The sequence below is a fragment of the Cottoperca gobio genome, chromosome 4 (assembly GCF_900634415.1).
Source record: "Cottoperca gobio chromosome 4, fCotGob3.1, whole genome shotgun sequence".
Lineage (NCBI taxonomy): Eukaryota > Metazoa > Chordata > Actinopteri > Perciformes > Bovichtidae > Cottoperca > Cottoperca gobio.
Window position 1 is genome coordinate 25059286 of NC_041358.1, and position 23822 is coordinate 25083107.

Below are 23822 nucleotides of genomic sequence, written 5' to 3' on the forward strand. Positions count from 1 at the left end.
TATTGAGGGTGATTTTGTTGAAGGGGGGGGGGGGGGGGGGGGAGTAGGTTGCATTCAAAAGCACCATGTTTCCATTTTCTTTTTTTGTCGTGATTCCGGGAAGTATAACATTTTACTGTGAAAAGATTGCAACACGGTGTCACTGCAGGAGAGATGTTTCGTCATGATCGTGTTGGAGCTTGATACCAACCACTGTTGTCATTGGGAGAAGCTCTGTTTTACCGCCCCCCCCCCCCCCCCTCGCTGGGCCCCCGTGTAGAGCCGCCTTGCAGAGTTCAGTCGGGCTGGGAGAGGAATGCGCTGGGATGCGGAGCAACACCGACTGTAAGGAAACCGACTGAACAACTCGCACAGTAATGGACAGCAATGATCCATATTTACACCTCAGTAAGTACGCGTCAGCGATTTGTTTTGAGCCCGGTCTGCCTGTTGTGCTCCTCGCGAAGCTGCTGCATTTTGTCTTGACTTACATGCGAGAGAGAGAGAGAGAGAGGGAGCGTTTGTTTCATGGCGTCTTCTCTCCAGCCTGCGAGCTGTGCGCGAAAGCGTCCGCGGACTTTATTAACCACCGTCTGTGAATCCGTTTGTTATGCTGCTCCCTTCGCTAGAATAAATCTTTTTGCAACTGTCCCGATTGAAACGAAAGCTGCGACCAATACAAAAGTCAGGTGATCGTGGTTGTGCCGGTCAGGCAAGGTCAGAGGTTGGCACTTTAATTGCGCTTATGTAATTTATGGGGCTTGTCGCGCGTCTCTTGCTAAACTGTTTGAGACAGAAACACTATTTATTGGTCTGGGATGGCCTGCAGATCAGGAGAGAAATGCACGAAACAGCGTTGAGGAATGGCGGATCTCTCATGATAAACAAACTTGTACTTTAAAAAAAAAAAAAAAAAAAAACCGAGTGTGAGACGCGCCCAGGTCAGTGCTGTGGCTATAACCCGCTGAATGACAGCATGATGTGATTTTGCTCTGTAAAGATGAACTCTGCTCTGACTCGGCGACTTTGCCCTTGAACCAACTGATGGATTTTTCATTTCCATTACCAGGATTATTTTTTTCTGACAGCTATGGGACTCCATTGTGGAGTTTGCAACATGTTGGATACACACTGTGCGGATCCTGCTGACGGTGTGTTAAATGAGCGTCAGGCCTCTGTTTTTTGAAAGATAAACCTTTTTTAGATTAGACTATCTGGATTGAGAGTCTGAGGCTGTGTGAGCTTCACTGAGTCACAACACTATATGCATCATTTATCATGTGATGTGTCCCCCCCCCCCTTCTCTCCCTGAAAGATACACTCATTGCCAAACCCTACTGCAGTAGAGATATGCCATGTGCTTCTGAAACCCTGTCTTCTGTGGGGGGGGAACATGAATAATAAGTGTGGCATTACAAGGAGACAAATAAAACTGGTATTTGAAGATAAAGCTGTGCAACCCCTTTATGTTATCCCAGATATCTCTGCACCATTTTGAGGGGCTGGAAATTGTTTCCATAATGAATGTGGCTCCCAGGGGACTGAGAGAGACATCTGGATGGGAGAGCATGTAGAGGGAAGCCCATGGCGTACAGGAGAAACAGAGCGGCTCCCCTGGGCTGCAGACGCTTTCTTGTCTGTCTTTAAAGATTTGCTCTGATCGGACATCTTAACGGTTATATAGATCCAGACAGCATCTGACCAGTATATTAATGTGCAGATATGTTATTCATCCCTTATTATTAAGTATTAGCGCTGCAACCAACCACTATAGATTAATCTGCTGATGATTTACTAGATTAACCTATTCATTGATTGCATCTGGGATGTCTTTTTATGTCTAATTTGGTCAAAAAACCCAAAGATATTCAGTTTAATATGATGAAGAATCAGAGAAATGCGGGAAATCCCCATATTTAAGAGGCTGAAAACAGCATTTTCTGCCATTAATACATTAATAAATACATTCTAAAAATAGTTTTTCTGTCCATCGGCTAATTGATTAGTCGACTAATCGTTCCAGCTCTATTAAACATGAGCTGTTTGTTAATCAAGTAGTCCAATGCTGATACTGCGTGTTACTCTATCCAGCGGAGAGTTATCATGTAAAAACTGCTCATCGCAAAGAATCTGATCAATGTTGGTTTCAATGAAGAGTTCTGTTGTCCCATTATGGTCCTACGGTTATGCTGCTGCAGCTTCTCCAGACCACAATGACTTGCAATCTGGGATAAATGCTGAACAGTACCAGAGGACAGTTTCTTTTTTCTTTTAGTGCATTTACATTATTAAAGTTTGTAGTAAAGCCACAACCACTGAAAAACCATTTCAAGAAAGTGTTGTGTGTTGGCCCCCAGCTATGATTTATGATGTATTAAATGTAACAACCCACACACCATAGACTCACGACTCACTTCTTGAATGGGAGATGATCGCTCTAGAATTATTCTGTCATTAGTGTGCGGCCAAGGCGAAGCAGTTCTGGTCATTATGTTTTGGGTTGTTTTCGTGATATACTCAGCTTTTCCCAGACATGTTGTGTTTCAGCAGGTTTGATGCCGGCCTGCCCCAGGCTTTAAGTAGAATCAGCGTTTTTCTCTCTCAGCACTTTTAACTTTCCATCAGTGGAAGTGATTCTAGACGCGTTGACGAGCGCCCACTCGCTACTTTTGACGGAAGGAACGTTTTTAGCTCGCAGACCGGGGAAGTCATGGCAGAAAGAAGAACGGGATGGGAGAGTGAAGGGAGCAAAATAAAGGGGAAGTGTGTGTGGGGGGGGGGGGAGAAAAGGTCACCCTGGTTGATGTGAACTCTCATCACTTGCTAGGGGTCAGTGATTCACCTCTCAGTACACACTCAGAGGCAGAGAGGGACACACACACACACACAGTCACACACTAATGCCTAAACGTCACAGCTGCAAATATACACACCTCATATATCCATAGCTTATTGCACGGCAAAATGTCACCGTGCTATCATGTGACATAAAGAATGTGGGTGGTACTATTTGACTGTGAAGTCAGTATAAAACCGGCTCTCTAACAGCCGATCCCCGCGCAGAGCTTTCTTCACCCACTCCTGCAGAGCAAAGATAAAGCACACAGGTAGAGGGGTGTGGCTCTCTGCAGGTATTTGCTCAAGAATTCTGTAGCTTGAGACCTGCAATGCCTCAACGCCGACACACGCATCAGCACACAATGCACACAATGGGTTTATTCCCAGGCACTTTTGATTGAGTGTGTGTATTTATGTGTCAGTGTAAAAGAGGCTGCTTGTCTTGACTGTGTGTGAGTGGGTGCTAATTGTGAGAACAGGATAAGGGAAGAGAAGGGGCGTAAGAAGGACATTCTCTGGGCTAATTGCCAGTAATTAGTCATTAGTGAAGAAGGTCAAAGCCTTGATTTAATTCCAGCTTTAATCAAGCAGAGAACCTTGAAAGGCCCACAGGCTGCAGCGGTGTTAGGTTATGAGATGTATATAGCTATTTCTTAGCTAATTATGCAGTAACAACATACATGCCACACATGGACGCACACCAACTCTCATTTTCCACCTTGTGAACATTATGTATTACACATCCCTCTGATCTCGAGCATCCATTTTCAGTGTTTGCCTTCAAGTAATTCATCAATCGCAAAGGCATAACGGCTGAATATATGCCTACTTCAGATGTTTGAATAAATTAGACTCAGTGTAGAGTAAATGTAACAATTCTCTCATGCAAACATCTATGGAGCGATCGCTGTTGATGTGTCTCTAAAACCAAAAGTATTTCAATGTTTTAAGGGGTAACACTATTGGCTGCCCCTCAAGTGTATGGACAGTGGTGGAGGAAGTATTCAGATCAATAACTTTAATACCACACGATGAAAATACTCCATTACAAGTAAAAGTATTGGCCACAAAATATAATTAAAGTATCAAAATGTCTCTGATGGTGTCATGTCCTTACATTATTACATTGGTCTTATCGATGCATTAACACGTAAGCAGTACGTTAGCGTCGTGGTTGAGGTGGAGCCCTCTCATATTGCTTTGCGTTGTGCCGGCTGGTGCAGGGCAGCAACAAAGTCCGTCCACTTCCTTCTGTTTGTAGTGTCGGACTTATTTCTCTATCGTCCCACGTCATGTTCATTTGCCTTACAGCGAAATGCAACTGTCGGGGTGTATGTCATCTCGCTGGGTGATTTTTGAGAAGGTTGATGGTTAGAAGGTGGATAGTTTGAGTAGTGTTGATAGTGCACAGCTTTGGTAGATCCAGAGTTTGGTTTTGGTTGGATTTCCAGATTTGTTTAAGTCTTATGAAAGTTGTTTTACTTTATTGATTCAGTTTTTAATATCTTGCCTTGTATCCACATGATGGTGAATATGAGAAATGACCAGTTATCTACCTCGTGTACTGTTGCTTAGTTTAATCTATAACAATTTATGTATGAACTGATTGTGATGTAGCCTACTACTCAAATAAATGTAGTGGAAAATATTACAACATTTTCTTCTGACGTGTAAAACAGCAGAAAAGGGAAATACTGAAAATACTAAGTTTCCACCACTCTGTATAGTTATACAACATCTTTGCTATAACAAGATAGGGATGTAATGATGAGAAAATGACTAATTCTGACAACTGATGAATCATTTTATGACTCCGGTCGGACTGTTAGCTGGACGAAAAAGAACTCTTTGACAATGTCCCCCTGGCTTCTGGGAACTAGTGACGAGCAGTTTCACTACTTTCAAACCTTTTATAACCAAACAATTTGGTCACTTTGTGATACAAATAATGAACAGATTAATCAACAATGAAAACAATTGTTAGTTGCAGCCTTATAACCAAGTACGTCATTAGAAAGAGTAAAGACTCCAGAGATCATTAACAACATAAATAGGAAAGGGCCGGATGAGTACGTTGGTTTGACTGACCAGTCAAAGAGTTCTTCACGCCACTGTTTGCCCCCACAGGAGCACACATGGCAGTCACAAGTAAAAGCTGAGTACAATATGTCTCATTAAACCTCTCCATTGAGAGACGTGAAGAATATGCTGAAAACCTCGCTTGGCTATTTTGAGTGCTCTTAAGTGCCATCTCAGTGCGCTGCTCCTCTCTCACACCCACACGCATTAATACAGAAACACAGGCGCACATTGGGAAAAAAACATGTTTTTCTGTCTTCACTGCTTTTCTCTCGTGTCTTTTTTCGTCTGCCTATTCCTACAAATGTCCAAGCAACCGAGTGCGTTGCATGATAATGTCCTTCCTGTTCTCAAAAATCACTGCTAGCAACGAGCGGAGCACGTAAAGACAAAACCGTTTCCTCTGGAGATCAGTTTAGAGGGCAAACTGGCTGCTCTGTTGCTCCTCTGTTTCTCTGTCAAACTGCTACAAGATCTACAGTTTGTAGACAGACGAACGCACGACACCGACGACAAAACAGCCATAATCTTATTAGTCGGTTCAGATTAAACATTTTAAGTGTGTTCCATAAATTTAAGGTTGCCAATTGTCCTCCTGTCACGTCTTCATAGTCCACGATGCGTCTATGAATGCTAATTATGGCTCTCAGTGTTAACTTGCCTTGTTTAATGTGGGCCACCACAAACTCTTATAACACAGCGTGCATTTAAAAAGGGCTGTATTATTTTAGCTTCTCCCTGCGGGATTTGTTAAATCTGTAAGAGCGGCAGCGAGTGTCTCTTCTCCTTCTCCGTCCTCTCCTCTTCTTGTGTCGGGCTGCCGAGTCTCTTGCCAGGTTAATGTCACTGAGGGGGATCTGGTTACTGGTGGCTGGTGGCTATCCTTCAAGCACTGTATAGACATTTGATCCAGCCTCATGCAGGTGCACTGCACAAGAACACTCTGTTGAGTCATGTAAGTAATAGATGCACGCATGTTGGGGAAGGCTTCTCAAGTTTTTAGTGCAATCTTTTAATCCAAATGTCTGTTTCCCAAGCTTGAAGGGTAGAATAGGGTGAACATTTGATAGGATGGCAAGGATAGATAAAAAGGAGCAGCTGCAGAATTAAAATCAGTGCCAATTTCACATTTATTGGCTAAGGCTATTTTCTGGTGATAATGATATGACATACTTCCATAGCCAAGAATGCATGCTGCCTCTGACTGAACAAAGTTAACTCCTATGCGCAGGTTGATTTTACCGTTTGTTGCATTTGGTTACTGTTTTTTAAAGCCTGTTCTGATACACTGAGTCTTAAAATAGTCCTATTTTAAGACTGATCTTTCGCCGTTTATTTAAGTTCCCTTACGTTTTGTCATGTATTGTTCCTCATTGCCTTTAAGGTATATTTTTGGCCTCTGCTTACATCTGGGTTTTCGCTTTGCTGCGTGTTTGCTTGACCATCCTAGAGCCTTGAAACAGACAATTCCTGACTTCCTGGAATGCTATAACACACAAACATGTTAACAATGTGCACGTAGGCAACTCTACATGCCACAACAGCACCGTTAAGCACGCGTGCTGCCACCGTTATTTCTTATTAAGGGAAACTGTTTTTGTGGGAGATAAAAGAAAGAATGATTTCGCCTCTGGGCCACTTCTTGTCACTTCCTTTCTCAACACTCACATCCCATTTATACCACCTACGCATTAGTCAGAAAGGCCTTGACACATAAAAGGGTTGTACTTTCAGTTTCGTACCGTCTCCCCGTGTTCTCTCGCTCTTGCTCCCTTTTAAGAAGCAGTAATCTGAAACTTCTAGTTGTGCTGTACATTTAAGTGTGACCCCCATGACCACCCTCACTTCCTGTGCCGGTTCTGCCACGACAACAGGTGTCTCTGTGCGGATAGTTTTACCAGCGCTGAGAGAGAGACTCACGCACACGCTGTGAGTGGGCGTTGGAAGAGCAGCAGTCGGTCAGTAAACAGTTCCTGTGGGATTGATCTCTGGAGAAGGATAATCTGGGTAATCCTATAACCGGCACCGGTGGACTCCACCTCTTCTGCTCTTCACTAACGCCACACCCCCTTTTCCACATCGACCCGTCTGTTCCTGTGCTGTCCTGAAACGAGTTTGACGTCCGGAGTATACACATAATTTTTTGGAGTTTTCTTTTCCACCGAGCCAACACTCGAGTCTGAATCCTGGTCCTGAGTGACCGGCGTCCTGCCAGCAGCGCCCCACTTGCACCTGACGGCATGTGGCACCCCATGGCATCACCTTCAACTGGAGGCAGCCCCGGAAGGGAGATAGGTTATTGCCACTGTGAGTAGCCAGGTTTTGTGTTGCCTTTATGTGTGTGTGTTTGTTGTTGGGTCAGAACGCTTGTGGTGGAACATGTTGCCCGTCTGCACCACTGTTGTTGCTCTGTGATTTTCCACAGAAGTGGAGCATGAGCACTAAAAGCTAGCGCTGCACAGATGCACTACGTACGGTAATGCCTCTAATCCCTGTGCACTCTTTGCACAAGTTTTTTTGAATTTATATCCGTAGCAGGAAAAACCTGCAATGAACTGGACAAATTCAGCGACTGCACTTCTTTGCATTAGAGGTTTTCCATATGTGCATGAACCTCATTGTGATACATTTCTCACACTGCTGGGAGGACTGTAGATACAGATTTTTATGATCTTATTGACCCCAAACAGCTCAGTTCCTACCTTAAAAAATTGTTGGATCACTTTAACCGGTTGTGACAGGTACAAGGCTTTGCTGTTGCCTGTGACTCACTTGAGGTCTCAGATGTGGTCAGCAGGGATGCCACTCAACTTCAAAGGACGCTTCCAGCTCTCATTGCCGTGTCCTTCACTATCAGTTTATCTCTCAACACTTGTCCTTTCTTAGGAGCCCTCTCCTTGCTGCTTTCTCTCTCTGTCTGTCCGTGTGCCACCCTGCATTCATCCTTCCATCAACGCTCACTCTGATGAGATTTTTGTGCTTTTCCTCCTTCCTGCGTTTAAAGAGCTGCGGGAGGTGTTGATGTGAGCTCTCTTCCACACATACTGTAGTCGGCCTATTAACTGGCTCACTGTGTGTGTGTGTGTGTGTGTGTGTGTGTGTGTGTGTGTGTGTGTGTGTGTGTTTGTGTACACGTGTAATGTGTCGATTCTTTTATCTCCTCGCTAACAACCTTGAAGATGTTCGCTCACTCTCCGGCTCTGGGCTGATGAAAGGGTGGAGAATAGTGGACAAACTTCAAATAAAAAACCTTTTTTCAGAATCTGATCTTGCCCTTAAGTACAGAAGACTTCTATTCTAATCCACCTGTGCTTTGTGTGCATGTTGTGTACAGTCTCTGTGTTGCTCTCTGCACTCAGAGCACAGCAGGACAGACAGCTGTGATGACAACCACAATACTCATCATCACTCTGCAATAACGTTGACGGAAAAACTGATGGAAAGGGTAGACCTACTTTTCAGCTCCTATTGAATTTAGAAATAATTTGTTTAAACAACTTCACTAAGGTTTAATAAAAGCTAGAAGATTTTCCACACAGCCATTAGTTTCAGTCAATGTCGGGTATAATGTGAAAGTCAGCTTTGCAGAGACTTGATCCTTGAACTTGTATGTTATTAGAAGATGAACGTGGAAGACGAAAACAAACAAACAAATAATGCAATTTTGTTTTCTGTTTCAACTCTGCGAGTACATTTTCACATTGTGGTTGTAGAGGGTAAGCAATCAATTGGAAACTAGTTCAAGTTAAAGGGGTAAAACATGCAAAGCCGGTCCTTTCAACGCGTTTTTAGCCATGCTAGCATGATCGCTCTAGAGATGGCAATGTCGATCCACCACCACTTAGGTCCAGACTGAAATATCTTAACAACTATTGGATGGATTGCTACGACATTTTACATATATCCTGATAACTTTTCCTCTTGTGGCAACATGTTAGATTGTCTTTGTGAGCATGTTAGCACATACTTTAGCATTTAGCTTAAAGCAACCTGCGCTTAGGTGCAGCCTCACTAGTTGCTAGTGTGGCTATAGACAATAAGTCTGGTTAGTACCTAAAAAGCCAGGTTAAAATGCACGTTTCCATTACTGCTGTGTATTGAATGATACGTATCATGATACAGGGGTCATAATTCAATATTTGCGGTGCTATAAGCGAGGCTTATATATGTAAATCAACTAATAAATGATGATTACTATAAATTAAGCTACCCAGCAATGTATGAAGTAGTTCAAATGAAGTCCTCCTTTACCAGCTGCAATATTAAAGTGATGAACACATTAATGCATCAATAATTAGAATCCACTAATATAATAAACATTATTCTGAAATGTGCCATGCTGCATCTCCAGCTAATGTCTGGTCTTTCTGCCAGGGGGAGGTGTGACGGGCGCTGCAACAATCAATGGTTCTCTTCATTTTGAAGAGGATGACACAGGATGTTTTAAGGTTGTGATGTCACTCGAGGAATTCAGTGTTTCACACATACACACGTGCCTTTTTGTTCAGGCTGGAGGTGGGAAAGAAACGCGACCCACAAACACCCACAGAGACAGAGCTGCTAGATGTCAGGCACACCGGTGATGAACCACAGGAAATGTTTACTCGTACTCGACAGTTCTTTGCCCGCATGTGTGCGACTAGAGCCCTGATGATACAGTATCACAAAACATAACATCGCAATTCTCCACCGTCTCTTTTTCTTACACCCGTATTAAACATTCGCTAACGTTATGTGAATATTAGGAGTAGATGGAGATAAACAGCGCCAGTCGAACCTCTCAATGACGAGGGTTTACAGTCTCCACATCGCTCCGCACAGATGTTTTCTTCTGATGTTTAAGTCGCATACTTCATGTGCGTCATGATTTATGAATCTGTTTTCAATTTGCTTTTATCAACAAACCTTTTCCACTTCAGCCGAGCCAAATATTTAGTATTATTACCTCCGACAATGAGGTTATGTGTTTGGCTAGGTTCACTTATGGAAACGGACTTTAGTTTCAAGTTTTTAATGTTCAGCGTTTCCATAGTACAATATATTTTCTTTCCCACATGCCCCGTTAAAACTAAGTTAACTGTAACTACTAAGCTGGTTGTGTAGTGGCTGTCTATCCAGGATCTGTTCACAGATCCAGAGGTCAGGTCACCCGGGTCACACTCACTTGGTCACAGCATGAGCCAAGTGTGTGTGTGTGTGTGTGTGTGTGTACTTCTATTTGAGATGCCTCATTAGATAGATGCTTGGGTTTGCATTGGGGATTTCAGTCCACCTGTTTGTTTGTTTTCCAGGACTGCTTGGTCAGTCTGTTCCGTCCGTCTGTTAGCTCTCCTTGTTTAAGTTACAAACATTTTTATCACTTGCAAAACTTTATCTCGCCCCCGTCTCAGCCCTGGCGTCCTCATCGATCCTTTGCCTCTGTGCGAGTCTGCGGTGTTTGTGGATGTGAGGACACGTCAGCAACGACCCACATGTGGGAAATACAGTGTGATGTGTACTTTATGTTCATTAGACATTTTCTTCTATGTGTTTTAAGCGCTGCTATAGTGAAACTACAGAGCGAGGGGGGAGGATAGAAAGGGAGTCCATTTCTTTTCTTTCCATAAAAAGTGTGTATGAGTTCATAAGAAAGTTCACTACAGGGCAGAATGTAGTGTCAGAGAAGTTCACCAGCTAAAGTGCTCGTGTTGTCACAGCCGTATGCTTTTATGGGAACAACATGTTTTCTATTTCTTAATGTTTTCAACACGCTATACAGCATCTGTTTGTTTTGTTTTTAAATTAAGTTCATCTGATACTATGGGCTATATTTATTTTGGCTGTTAAAATGGATCCTCCTTGAAGCATCTTTGTGCCGTAAATATCTTAATTTTCTCTCATCAATAACCGTTTCTATATCCTCAATCACAGCTGTGCAGAAGAAGAAAGAAAACAGGGGCTTTTCTCAATTGATGATCTAATGTTCTCAGCCAGGCGCAGAGATTAGGTGTGTGTGGTGGTGGGATCATGTGAGCGTTGGGGGGAGATGCTGTTTCAGAGCGGGACAATGCCCTCCCCCATCCTCCCTTCCATCCATCCATCCATTGCTCCCTTCCTTCCTATCCGGCTCTATCCCTCTCTCTCTGTCCCCTCCTCCTCGGCCTCCCACCTTCTTGACAGCTGGCCTGCTGAGCTGCAGATACTTACCCGGGGATAAGAGGATTTACTGACACAATTGATCAGACATCAACCTCATTTAGCACAGAAATGAATGTTTAAAGGGTGACGATTTTGTGCTGGTGTGCGTGGAAGATTTGTTTGTTTTGTCTTTTTTAACGATGACTGAGTGTGTGTGCATGCGAGGCGTGTGTGTGTGTGTGTGTGTGTGTGTGTGTGTGTGTCAGACGAGGGTTCATGTCTGCCGCTTACAAGCTGGATTGGCAGCAAAGAGATTTCTTAATTACATGTCCGCTGTATCTAATGCGCTCCGCAGGCTGTCCGTCTGATTGCTTTACGATGCATTCTGCTCTCTGTCACTTGGACATTGTCAGCCTCAAATATTAGCATGAGAGCGTGCACTCGTACTGCACACACGCAGAACATGCATTAAACACATTGATGCACATGAGGATCCATCTTCACAGGGGCTGATCTGATAGATATTGAGTCTTGTTTTGTTGTTCAGGAGTCGATCTGCTGCTCCCGCCCCGGTCACTCGTCCCTCACTGCCCGCTCTCCCCCCCCCCCCCCCAGTACACTCTCCCAGTGCTGGTCCTCCAGACAGAGGATATTATTAGCTAGTGGGCCATGGGTTTATTGAATTACCACACAGTGAAGTGCTCCATCCAGCCACTACCCAGTAATTAACAGTGAGGGACTTAGAGGGTTTGTGGTTCTGTGATGTTTCTGTAAACCTGTTGATCATCACATCAGTTTGATACAAATGTGGCTTCGGCTGTTCGCTGCCACCAATGTGAGAATAAAATGTATTTGACCTACATAAATGATCATCTATAGCGTGCAGCAGCTGTTTGATGGTGATGGCGGTGTTGGTCCACTGCGTACATTACTTCATTACTTGTTTACATTGTGATATAAGAAATGTAAACAATGAAAAACATTAATGATGTGAAGAGATGCAGTTCACTGATCACATCTTTGACTGTTTAGTTTATAAAATGCCTGGAAGGGGGGTCGCGAAATTGTTTGTAGAGAAAGCAAATATTTTTTTATACATTTGTTGTTTGTAACATTTTGTTTTTGCACATTCACACCCCCCCCGTCGCACAGAACTCCGATAGCACCCCCCCTTGTACAGAACTCCAACAGCAACCCCCCTCGCACAGAACTCCGACAGCACCCTCCCTCGCACAGAACTCCGACAGAGCCCCCCCTTGCACAGAACTCCGACAGCGCCCCCCCTTGCACAGAACTCCGACAGCACCCCTCCCTCACACAGAACTCCGACAGCACCCCCCCTTGTACAGAACTCTCATACAGAACTCCGACAGCACCCCCCCCTCGTACAGAACTCCGAGACAGCACCCCCCCCCCCTCGTTTGAATACCATTTAAAATATAGGGGGTCCCTGCTCCATGCTACACCAGTTTGGGGGTCCTTGGCCTGACAAAACGTTGAACACCCCCCCTTTAAGTGCAGAACAATAGCTTCAAATAAGAAAGTGCAACATAAAAGAACATTTACACGTTACAGTTTAAAATCATATAATAATGAAAAACACAAACATCTGACAAAACAGAATTTAAAACGTGAAGAGTTGGAGACACAATGTTTCGCTTCAGCGTTGACCTAAACCATCAATAGATTATTCAGATTAGATTAAACTTTGAGTAATCGACCAACCGTTTACACCTCACAGTGTATCTTGTGCGTGGGGCCATTTTGTCCTTGTACCATGTGTGTCAGCGTACATGTACTGTAGTCTGTGGAAGACCGCTGGTTATATATAGTACATATCATATATCCAGATATAAATACTGTTCCTTAACTAATATCACCGGGCAAATTCTTCTTTATTTTATTTTGTCTATCTTATAATGGTTTCACATTAGGAATAAACAATAACTGTTTCTCTTAAATAAACGTAACATGATACACAAAGTGGCCTCAACATCAAACAAACAGTCCAGGACTTATGAGCCATGTGAGCCAACATACTGAAGTGACTGCGACAGATGATCACGAGCACATCGTCCATCCCTAATCCAGATCAAACTTCGATGATCTACATTTTCCTGACATTAAGCGAGGCGCTGCTGGTGATTCACTTTGTAGGTTGTACGTCCCCTCGGTGCATTTCTGAGAAAGATCGGTGTTAATCGGCCGTCTACTGCAGATAGGAGCTTTTTTTTTTTTTTTTACTTGGTTCAGGAGTTTGGCAACATGCGACCTTTGATTGCAACGCCAGCGGTCAAAGGTGCCCTTCACTGCTCTGTCTGTTTGTTTGCTCTCAAATAGATGCTTGCATTGCAGCCGGTTTAAACTGAGACCGAGAGGAAGCACTGGAACTAAATCTGTGTGAATTCTGTGAGTGTCTTATGATCTTTTAACTGTCAATGAACAACACCCCGAGGCTCGCTTATGTACCTTCCTCTGCTGTGCGACGTGTGATCGGCCCGTGTATTCCAGAGGCTTCTTTGTGTCGAGCTGATTTACATAGAATAGAGATGGAACAGCCGGTTGAGGTGGGTCATTTGAGGATAGGCCCCTTTGAGCCGCTCTGGGCCGATTTATGCTTCCTCCGCTGAACATGTTGGCCTCCTTCCACACACACACGCAAACACACACTCCACTCACAAAGCATGCTCAACTCGCCGGCCATTCCCTCTTAGGCATCCCACCAGCTGACTGTCCATGTGCTTTTGTTCTCCCCTGTGTAATGCAGCTACAAAGACTCTCAGGTCTAAAATAATGCAGTTGTCTTTGGGAGTTTTCTCAAACGTGCAGGTTTTGTTTTGTAATGTCATGTTGTAAGGAAATGCCACTTGGATAAGGCAGAGAGTAGTTTCAAACAGGACTGCAACTCATGACTTATTTTCTTTTTTTGTTTTGACTGATCTGTTTGTGGTTTTGTAATCGATTAATCTGGGAAATGTCAGAAAGGTTTGCCCTTTAAAGGTTCTGCGAGCTCATGGTGACCAACAATGCAAATGTTAAATTTACAACGCTGAAAAACAGCAAAGCCTCACGTTATTAGTCAGCATACATTGATTCTGAGTTCTGGGTTGATGCTATTGACTTCCTTGTTTGTCCTAGTTTCAAGCTTAAGAAAAAGTGGACAAAATGTACGACAAGGCAAGAATGCAAACACTGCTTCAAGTTGTGAGTTTAGTTTAGTCTCGTCTAGTCTCGTCTCCCCCACCAATCTGTATTATTACTGCTTCAGATCTCTCCGTGCAACGACCTTTCTCTTGTTATCTTCCTCGTCTGACCGGCGCGATCCAAATACCTGTTGGTCTCCGTGTCTGCGAGAGCACGTTGACAAATTGTTGGCTGGAGTGACGATAGCCCTGTTACTATATCTCCTACTCAGCACTTCTAGAATAGAATAGATCTTTACGAGCGCCGAAGGGAATTTGTCATGCACATAAAGAGAGGCGTCAGTGTACAAAATCAGACACAGTACATGCCGTACTGTCCTCAGCCATTACATAAGCTCGTTATTCAGATGAATCCGCTCTGCACAAAGCTGAGCACAAACTCCCGCCATTGTAGAATTTAAATCTTGGTCGTACTCGCAGGCAGTAGCATGCAGTTTAAAGAGTATGGGGCTTTTAAAATGGTAGTTTACGACAATGTATATAGCGTGTCCAGTCAGCTCTGTGGGAGAGAAAGGGAGGCCCCAATACATATTTGACTGCCAGGGTTCACTCGTGGAGGGTTGGAGAAAGTGGGCGAATGAGAGAGGGGGTGGAGGCTATAGTCTCTGTGCTAAACAGGAAGTTACACAACATCTGGTCCTTGGCATAGTAGGGAGAGTGAATGACCAGCTGTGTGTTTTACAGTGTGTCCTCGTGTAAAGCACTGCATCCAGGCAGACAATGTGACATTCCTCTCTGTTTCCCAATTCCTTGAAATCTGAAAGCAACTGTCTTGCATTACTCAAACTTTCCATTTCCTTAAAATAGAGTGCTTCTCATACGCAGTGGAGACGAGACTAATGTGGACTTTATCAGTGCCAGAGATGAAGTATCAGAGCAACATTTCAAATCTGTTGCCAAGTATTTAGCAAGTCGTTCTGTTTAACTCGCAAAAACTGAATTCACAGTCTGGATATGAAAACTAGGAGATCTTGTTCACCAGAGAGTCCGCCTACAACATATATTGACAAGTTTAATTACACAAATAAGGGTGTGTAATGATGACAAATATATAGATCACCGGGGTCCTTATGAAGGTCTCGAATCTGGTCAAGCAGAGATTCAGATTTAGTCTTTAGTTTAATTGAAAGAGGGAACGCATGTGAGTTTAGATGCTCAGAGCAGTTTAGAGCCTGAGAAATGATCAATACAATTGTTAGCATAGTTTATCGTCTATAGAATAGTTTTGTTTGTATCTTGAATGTGTTCTTTAGTGAACAGTCAATCTGTGCAAATATAAAATGGATTTTCAGTTGGCAAGGTTCTGCAGTAGTGTTGAAATGATCCTTCCTGACAAATTGAACATTCATACAAAATCATATTTGCAATGGTATATTTGTTTTATGCTTCTCAAGATGATGGATTTAGTGTTTTAATGGATTCTTGAAGAAAAGAAACTGAATTTAGTGATTTTTTTAAGGTAGAAAAAGAAGAAAAATCTCCCTTTGTTCGCATATTTAAGAAAAACACAGGTGCTGTTCATTGAGTGCCATGCACACACACACACACACACACACACACACACACACACACACAAATAAATTGTGACATTTAACCAAAAACAGTGGCATTGGGCCCAGAATCGCATTGCTTATCAGTGTGTGTGTGTGTGTGTGTGTGTGTGTGTGTGTGTGTGTGTGTGTGTGTGTGTGTGTGTGGGAGGGGGAAGGGGTGGGGGAACCTTTTGAATGTTCTGAGCATTCAGATGAGTCCAAATGTTCAGATGGTGGCCTGTCACTCTTCATCAGTAACATTGTGCTCCAGTTTACATCATCTCTTTGAGTCACGGACATTAGCCCGGAGAGGTGGTGCGTATTGCATCAGGCTACAAGAGCACACGCAGTGCCAGCCTGTGGCATTGTTGTGTGTGTACAATGTGTACAGTAAATGTTGGTCCTTACACGTCAATGTATAAGTTGGTATTTGTAAAATGTGTTGATGGTGAATGAATGCCTCATGCATGGACTTACACACCGCGGCCTGTTACTTAGTTGACTGACAGCTTTTCTAAGTAGGTCATCGATGTAAATGCCAGCTTGTCAGTTTACATCTTACACCCTCTGACCAAAACTTAGACGGGCTTCACTCTGTATAGCCATATTTACACACTGACGGAGAAATCGACGGAGAAATCGCACAATTAGTCAACGATATATGTTCAGATTCTCAGGATTGTTGTTTAATCCATTCATAAGGTTCTGAACAGGGAAATGTGCTTATGTACTATACTGTATATTTTCCCATTAACAGTATATTTTACTGTATTTTTCTTTTTAGTCGCTGCCCCACTCATTTAAAAGTGAATGGATTTTTAAATAAGGTGTAAACAATGTTTTATTTAATTTAATTATACATTTAATCTATATTTACTTTTGACCAAAAAAGGTAAAGAAGCGTGTTCTCACTTGTAAATAATAATAATAATAATAATAATAATAATAATGCACAATAAAAGACATTAATAATTGACTGTCCTGTCCTGCAAATATTTCAAAATAAAAGCTTTTTGTTAACAAACGAAAGACTTCTGTCCACAGAAAGACCCTCAAGTGCTTTTATTTTGAAACAGATTTTTTTTTGTTTTACTCTTTTCATGTCTGCGACATATTCTACAAATAAAGACATTGCAATTGTAGTAATGTTGCTGTTATGATGTTAATATACTGTCGAAACCGTCACGCAGGCTGCGTGGTAATTGGACAAAAACGTCACTTATTGCAGCTTTAAGCGATACGATTTGTAATAATGGCTGCTTGTGTAGGTGTACCTGATCAACTGGTAACTCAGTGTAAATCTTTATATATTGTGTCTCCTCTTTCGTTATTCACACATTCTTCTTTCTCCCTCAGACTCTACGGGGCCAATGACCCACACCCATCCTTCTCCCATGGTCGGCCACCCGTCAGTCATCAGCAGCTCCAGGCCCTTACCGTCCCCAATGTCCAGCATGGGCTCGCCAATGAACGGCCTGGCCTCGCCCTACCCCGTCATTACATCTTCTCTGGGCTCGCCCTCGATATCGTTGTCGTCCACGCCCAACATGAACTTTGGACCGCTCGGCAGTCCACAGGTGAGAAAATGTGTGTGTGTTGATATAGCGATGGACATTGACTTAAAATGCTTTTTTTCTCTATGTGTTATGTGTTCCGCTTTCCTTTACCATTTGAAAGAGAGTGCATGTGTTATAAAAACAATAAAGACCTTGTATTCATTCCTCTGACCAGGGGTTCACATTCTTTCAAATTTCTACTTTTGGCAAGCTCGCTCCTTGTTGAACTATCATGTTCTTAGGTTGATCATGTGCTCTCATTCTTGGGATCTCCCACTGCGGACAGGAGGTTGAAGGTTAGGCATATCCAATGTGTTTGGCTGGCATACCTTGGCTTTGCTCTCTCTCCCCTACCCTTCTACTGACCTTTAAACTTCTCACCCTAAAGGTCATCCCGGAATTTTGTGTTACTGCTGTCATGCGAGGGGACTTAAGACGTCCGTCTATTAGCCCTTTAATGGATTACTGAGAGAAAAGAGAAGGAGAAAAAGAGCAGCCTACTTTTTCCACACTCTCTTCCCTTGTCTCCTTTTTATAGTTCCCATCTTGGTTATGATATCTGAGTTGTTCATGATCCTACAACAGCTCCCTTCACCGTGAAGTTGCATCTTTTAGATTGGATAAATAATAGGCAGAAACTCCCATAAGACTGCTCTTTTTACTGTCTGGCACAAAGGACTTGGAGAGAGCGGGCTAATGGAGCTGCTTTCTTTAAGTGGTCTTTTGAATGAACTACAAACCCCTCAGTGCTTTGATGATTGGCCACACATAAAGAAACACACATGGAGTGCTTCAGAGGCTGGATCGAGGCCAGTGCTGCGGGGCACAGCAGACAATGATATACATTGGTTCAATCTCAGTATAGATCTGTGCCTTTAGGGACAGCCAGGGTTGATACGAGTGTACGGTGTAACCCTCTATTCACTGCTCGCAAACAGCCAGTGACCAAGCCCCCATCAGTTCATTGTGTCGTTCAACGTCTTGTACTGTTTTCATGGGTGAACTGAAGTTCATGAGCAGTGCCGGGCTGATATAGTGTATTTATTCTGGTTGTATTTGTGTTTTCTACTACCATCTTGTTCACTGATGAGTGCCACTTGGACCAGCTTTTTGGCTTTATGTTGTCATTGTGAGGTAACTGTAGATTGCACAATGTAATGGCTGTATGTTAATGACACCGTCGGCGTTTCCCTATAAGCCTCGCTTTAGTTATGCAATTCTGTGCCACCAGGTACAATCTCCCGGGGGAAATGAAAGCTTGATTTACAGAAAAACAAAATGCAGTGTTGCCAAATCTTCCAATGAAAGTAGCTCCCGCTAGCTCCAAAAGTTGCTCAAAGTCGCCAGTTGATTTGCATAAAGCTTAGTGGCTGTGTCTGCCTGCCTGCACGGCACCAGAGAGGGGGAGACCCCGTACAATTGGCAGAAAAGACTTTGAATGCGATTACTCTGAGCAGCATTGGGAATGAATTACAATATAGTGTATTTGAATATATTTCTTGCTTTTGCCCTAATGGTTTGAATAAGTGGCAGAAAGCAGAAAGTGATGTGGTTGTCTTTGGGACGCTGCTTCCAAACAGTATTTTCTGATTATATAAGCTGCAGGTATATTTCCATATATAATTCAGTAGTTTGACACAGAATAATAAAGTGTCTCATATTTTTTTTAACTGATAGTATGAATATTTTTATGCATTTCGTTACGACAGCAGCGAGAGAAAACACAGATTTAATATTCAGTTATATTATACTGTGATGATAGCCGTCCCATGTGTTTTGAGTTTCTCGTACCGCAGGGGGAGGGGCCGCATTTCCATGATTGATTTCTTTATTTTTCTCAATTTAGTAATCAATCATTCATTCCGTAAATCGTACGTTGACGTGTACAAACGTGCCCGCTTTGTCCGGATCCCAAAAAACCCAAAGACGTTTAGTTAACTATCATGCAACAGTGGAGACGCTTGTCTGGTGCAACGTGGTCTTCATACCATGTGTTGTATAAAGAATGTATGAAGCATCAATAATCCACATACAGTGCTTGTAGCACTTTTCTACAGAAGTATGTTCTGCGTCTAAAGCGACATGTCTGAACAACTGTTTGAATGCATCACAAGACTTATATTTTCAAACCGCAAGATGATTTATTTGTAAAGATTGTGGGCAGGAATAGCTGCTCTCTATTGACTCACAGAAGCACAAGTACACAGGGGGCTCAATGCTCATTTAAGTGTGACTACCTGCCTTTGGGGCATCTACAGTGCAAGAGGGTGGTGGTGGCGGATTTGGTACGCTCAAGGAAAACTGAAAGACAGAAGAATCTCTTGTATATTCTCCTCTGCTATAAGGTCACAGGCCTAAGTTCAGTCTGCCATTAGAGCATATTCAGAAGAGAGTGCACATTGTAAATAAGTGATAGGAATTGCCTGAGGTGGGAAGGATGTCCTATATGCTCTGCGGCACCATATACATAGAGCACGAGTGCATGTGCAGGTCGCTCTTGTTGTTTTCGCTTGGAGTGCAGATGTTTGCGACAACAACTTAACAAACAGAAATGCACAGCGCAAACATGTGTCCTGCCTGGGGTTCATGAGCGGGAGAGGGTCAAAGGTCGCGATGACAGGATGATAAGAGAAAGGGAGAGATATGTAGAAGTCGAGGGACTTGTTGCTCGGCCCCCAAACACGTTTTACCGCTCATTTGAGAGGTTTCATGGGACTCCTTTAAGGTCTCATATGAGATGTTTTAATGGCATCAGAGTCACTTTAATTAAGGTTTGAATTGTTGTCTTGCTCTTATAGGACGCTGAGGATTAATGAATACAAAGATTTGGACTGGTGAAACAAATTGTGTCAGATGTCTAAATGTCATATTTCAGAAATTGGGACGACCCTACACACGAGTGCCCTCTGCTGTTTGTGCTTGAGAAGTGCACTTTCTGCACACGTGACTACCTTCATGCACTTTTCCCCGTCAGCAAACACTAAAGAACCTGTATGACGAGCCTCAGACAGAAGCCTCAGCCACACCCACTGACCCAGCATGTGATTGCACCCTGTACTTTCACAATAAAATGTGTGGGTGGGGAGAAGAGAAAATAATAAGGGTGAGCGGAAGACTAAATGCGGAAAATAGAGAAAGGGGGGTGCGTGTCATGAGACGGTGAATCGCTATGCGCTCTTACTTCCCCTCTGCTTCCTCCTCCTCGCCTCTGTTCAGTTCACTTCTGGCCACCTCAGCTTCAACTCTTTGTCTCTGTTCTGTCTTCCTGTCATCTGCAGATGAACTCTATGAACAGTGTTAGCAGCTCGGAGGACATCAAGCCTCCACCAGGCCTACAGAACCTGGGAAACATCAACTACCAGTGTACGAGCCCCGGGGGAATGTCAAAGCACATCTGCTCCATTTGCGGGGACCGCTCGTCAGGTAATGTTAGTGGGCGAGGGAGGGAGGGAGGGGGGGGGAGGGATGGGCAAACACATTTACACTCCCACTCACCACAAACATCACCACCCAGATAACTGAAGGAAAGATAACAAAGACAGATTGATTTCAAGGTTACTTGTGAGGCATTCTGTCAGGTTTATTAGTGCAATGTTGATTTGCTCTTTGATCATTCCGACTGTAAAACTGTGAAAGTAGCAACACTGCAGCTGTCAGGAGTCAGAATAGATAAAGGCAGACATGGAGAAAAAGTAGTCTTCAGATTAACTACAGCATCTTTAAAGAGACATGGCATTAATAATTCTGAAATAAATATTTTTTCGTAAATATAGTATGTAAATACTTACCTACGTAAATATAGTACGTGAATACTTACCTACGTAAATATAGTACGTGAATACCTACCTACGTAAATATAGTACACGTAAATATAGTATGTGAATACTTACCTACGTAAATATAGTACGTGAATACTTACCTACGTAAATATAGTACGTAAATACTTACCTACATAAATACAGTACGTGAATACTTACCTACGTAAATATAGTACGTAAATACTTACCTACGTAAATACAGTACGTAAATACTTACCTACGTAAATACAGTACGTAAATACTTACCTACGTAAATACAGTACGTGAATACTTACCTAAGTAAATACAGTACGTGAATACTTACCTACGTAAATACAGTACGTGAATACTTACCTACGTAAATACAGTACGTAAATACTTACCTACGTAAATACAGTACCTAAATACTTACCTACGTAAATACAGTACGTAAATACTTACCTACGTAAATACAGTACGTGAATACTTACCTACGTAAATATAGTACGTGAGTACTTACCTACGTAAATATAGTACGTGAATACTTACCTACGTAAATATAGTACGTAAATACTTACCTACGTAAATATAGTACATGAATACTTACCTACGTAAATATAGTACGTAAATACTGACCTACGTAAATACAGTACGTAAATACTTACCTACGTAAATACTGACCTACGTAAATACAGTACGTAAATACTTACCTACGTAAATACAGTACGTAAATACTTACCTACGTAAATATAGTACGTGAATACTTACCTACGTAAATACAGTACGTGAATACTTACCTACGTAAATACAGTACGTGAATACTTACCTACGTAAATATAGTACGTGAATACTTACCTACGTAAATATAGTACGTGAATACTTACCTACCTAAATATAGTACGTAACTACTTACCTACATAAATACAGTACGTGAATACTTACCTACGTAAATACAGTACGTAAATACTTACCTACGTAAATACAGTACGTAAATACTTACCTACGTAAATATAGTACACGTAAATATAGTATGTGAATACTTACCTACGTAAATATAGTACGTGAATACTTACCTACGTAAATATGTACGTGAATACTTACCTACGTAAATATAGTACGTAAATACTTACCTACGTAAATACAGTACGTAAATACTTACCTACGTAAATACAGTACGTAAATACTTACCTACGTAAATATAGTACGTGAATACTTACCTAAGTAAATACAGTACGTGAATACTTACCTACGTAAATACAGTACGTAAATACTTACCTACGTAAATACTTACCTACGTAAATACAGTACGTAAATACTTACCTACGTAAATATAGTACGTAAATACTTACCTACGTAAATACAGTACGTAAATACTTACCTACGTAAATATAGTACGTGAGTACTTACCTACGTAAATATAGTACGTGAATACTTACCTACGTAAATATAGTACGTAAATACTTACCTACGTAAATATAGTACATGAATACTTACCTACGTAAATATAGTACGTAAATACTGACCTACGTAAATACAGTACGTAAATACTTACCTACGTAAATACTGACCTACGTAAATACAGTACGTAAATACTTACCTACGTAAATACAGTACGTAAATACTTACCTACGTAAATATAGTACGTGAATACTTACCTACGTAAATACAGTACGTGAATACTTACCTACGTAAATACAGTACGTGAATACTTACCTACGTAAATATAGTACGTGAATACTTACCTACGTAAATATAGTACGTGAATACTTACCTACCTAAATATAGTACGTAACTACTTACCTACATAAATACAGTACGTGAATACTTACCTACGTAAATATAGTACGTAAATACTTACCTACGTAAATACAGTACGTAAATACTTACCTACGTAAATATAGTACACGTAAATATAGTATGTGAATACTTACCTACGTAAATATAGTACGTGAATACTTACCTACGTAAATATAGTACGTAAATACTTACCTACGTAAATACAGTACGTAAATACTTACCTACGTAAATACAGTACGTAAATACTTACCTACGTAAATATAGTACGTGAATACTTACCTAAGTAAATACAGTACGTGAATACTTACCTACGTAAATACAGTACGTAAATACTTACCTACGTAAATACTTACCTACGTAATACAGTACGTAAATACTTACCTACGTAAATACAGTACGTAAATACTTACCTACGTAAATACAGTACGTAAATACTTACCTACGTAACCTACGTAAATAGTACGTGAATACTTACCTACATAAATACAGTACGTGAATACTTACCTACGTAAATACAGTACGTGAATACTTACCTACGTAAATATAGTACGTGAATACTTACCTACGTAAATATAGTACGTGAATACTTACCTACCTAAATATAGTACGTAACTACTTACCTACATAAATACAGTACGTGAATACTTACCTACGTAAATATAGTACGTAAATACTTACCTACGTAAATACAGTACGTAAATACTTACCTACGTAAATACAGTACGTAAATACCTACGTGACTACGTTAGAGGAACGTTAGATATCGGCTACGTCGGCTGACGGTGAACCCTACAGCAATGTATTGATAACGAGTGGATACCCTATTCCTACCCGATGTTAAGATGATGCCTGACGACGGAGTAACTTATTAAACGTGTTTCTACAGTACAGCTAGCGTTCAGCATGTTAGCCGTTCTCCAGCATCAGCATGACGTGAACCAAATG

General features: G+C 42.0%; 1 protein-coding gene across 4 annotated transcripts in view; it reads left to right on the plus strand.

Annotated features, from left to right (window-relative positions):
• The first annotated feature begins 239 nt into the window (after positions 1–239).
• Positions 240–23822, plus strand: part of rxrgb (retinoid X receptor, gamma b) — a 28840-nt gene continuing 5257 nt past the window's right edge. For 2 of the 4 annotated variants that reach the window (XM_029429205.1, XM_029429206.1), the window contains exons 1-4: positions 255–387; positions 6771–7203; positions 17105–17325; positions 20583–20727. In XM_029429205.1, coding sequence (XP_029285065.1) covers positions 7137–7203; positions 17105–17325; positions 20583–20727 — 433 coding nt within the window. In that variant the 5' untranslated portion in view covers positions 255–387; positions 6771–7136. Of the gene's footprint in view, positions 388–6770; positions 7204–17104; positions 17326–20582; positions 20728–23822 lie in introns of all 4 variants that reach the window. The other 2 variants (XM_029429207.1, XM_029429208.1) reach the window with 2 other exon arrangements.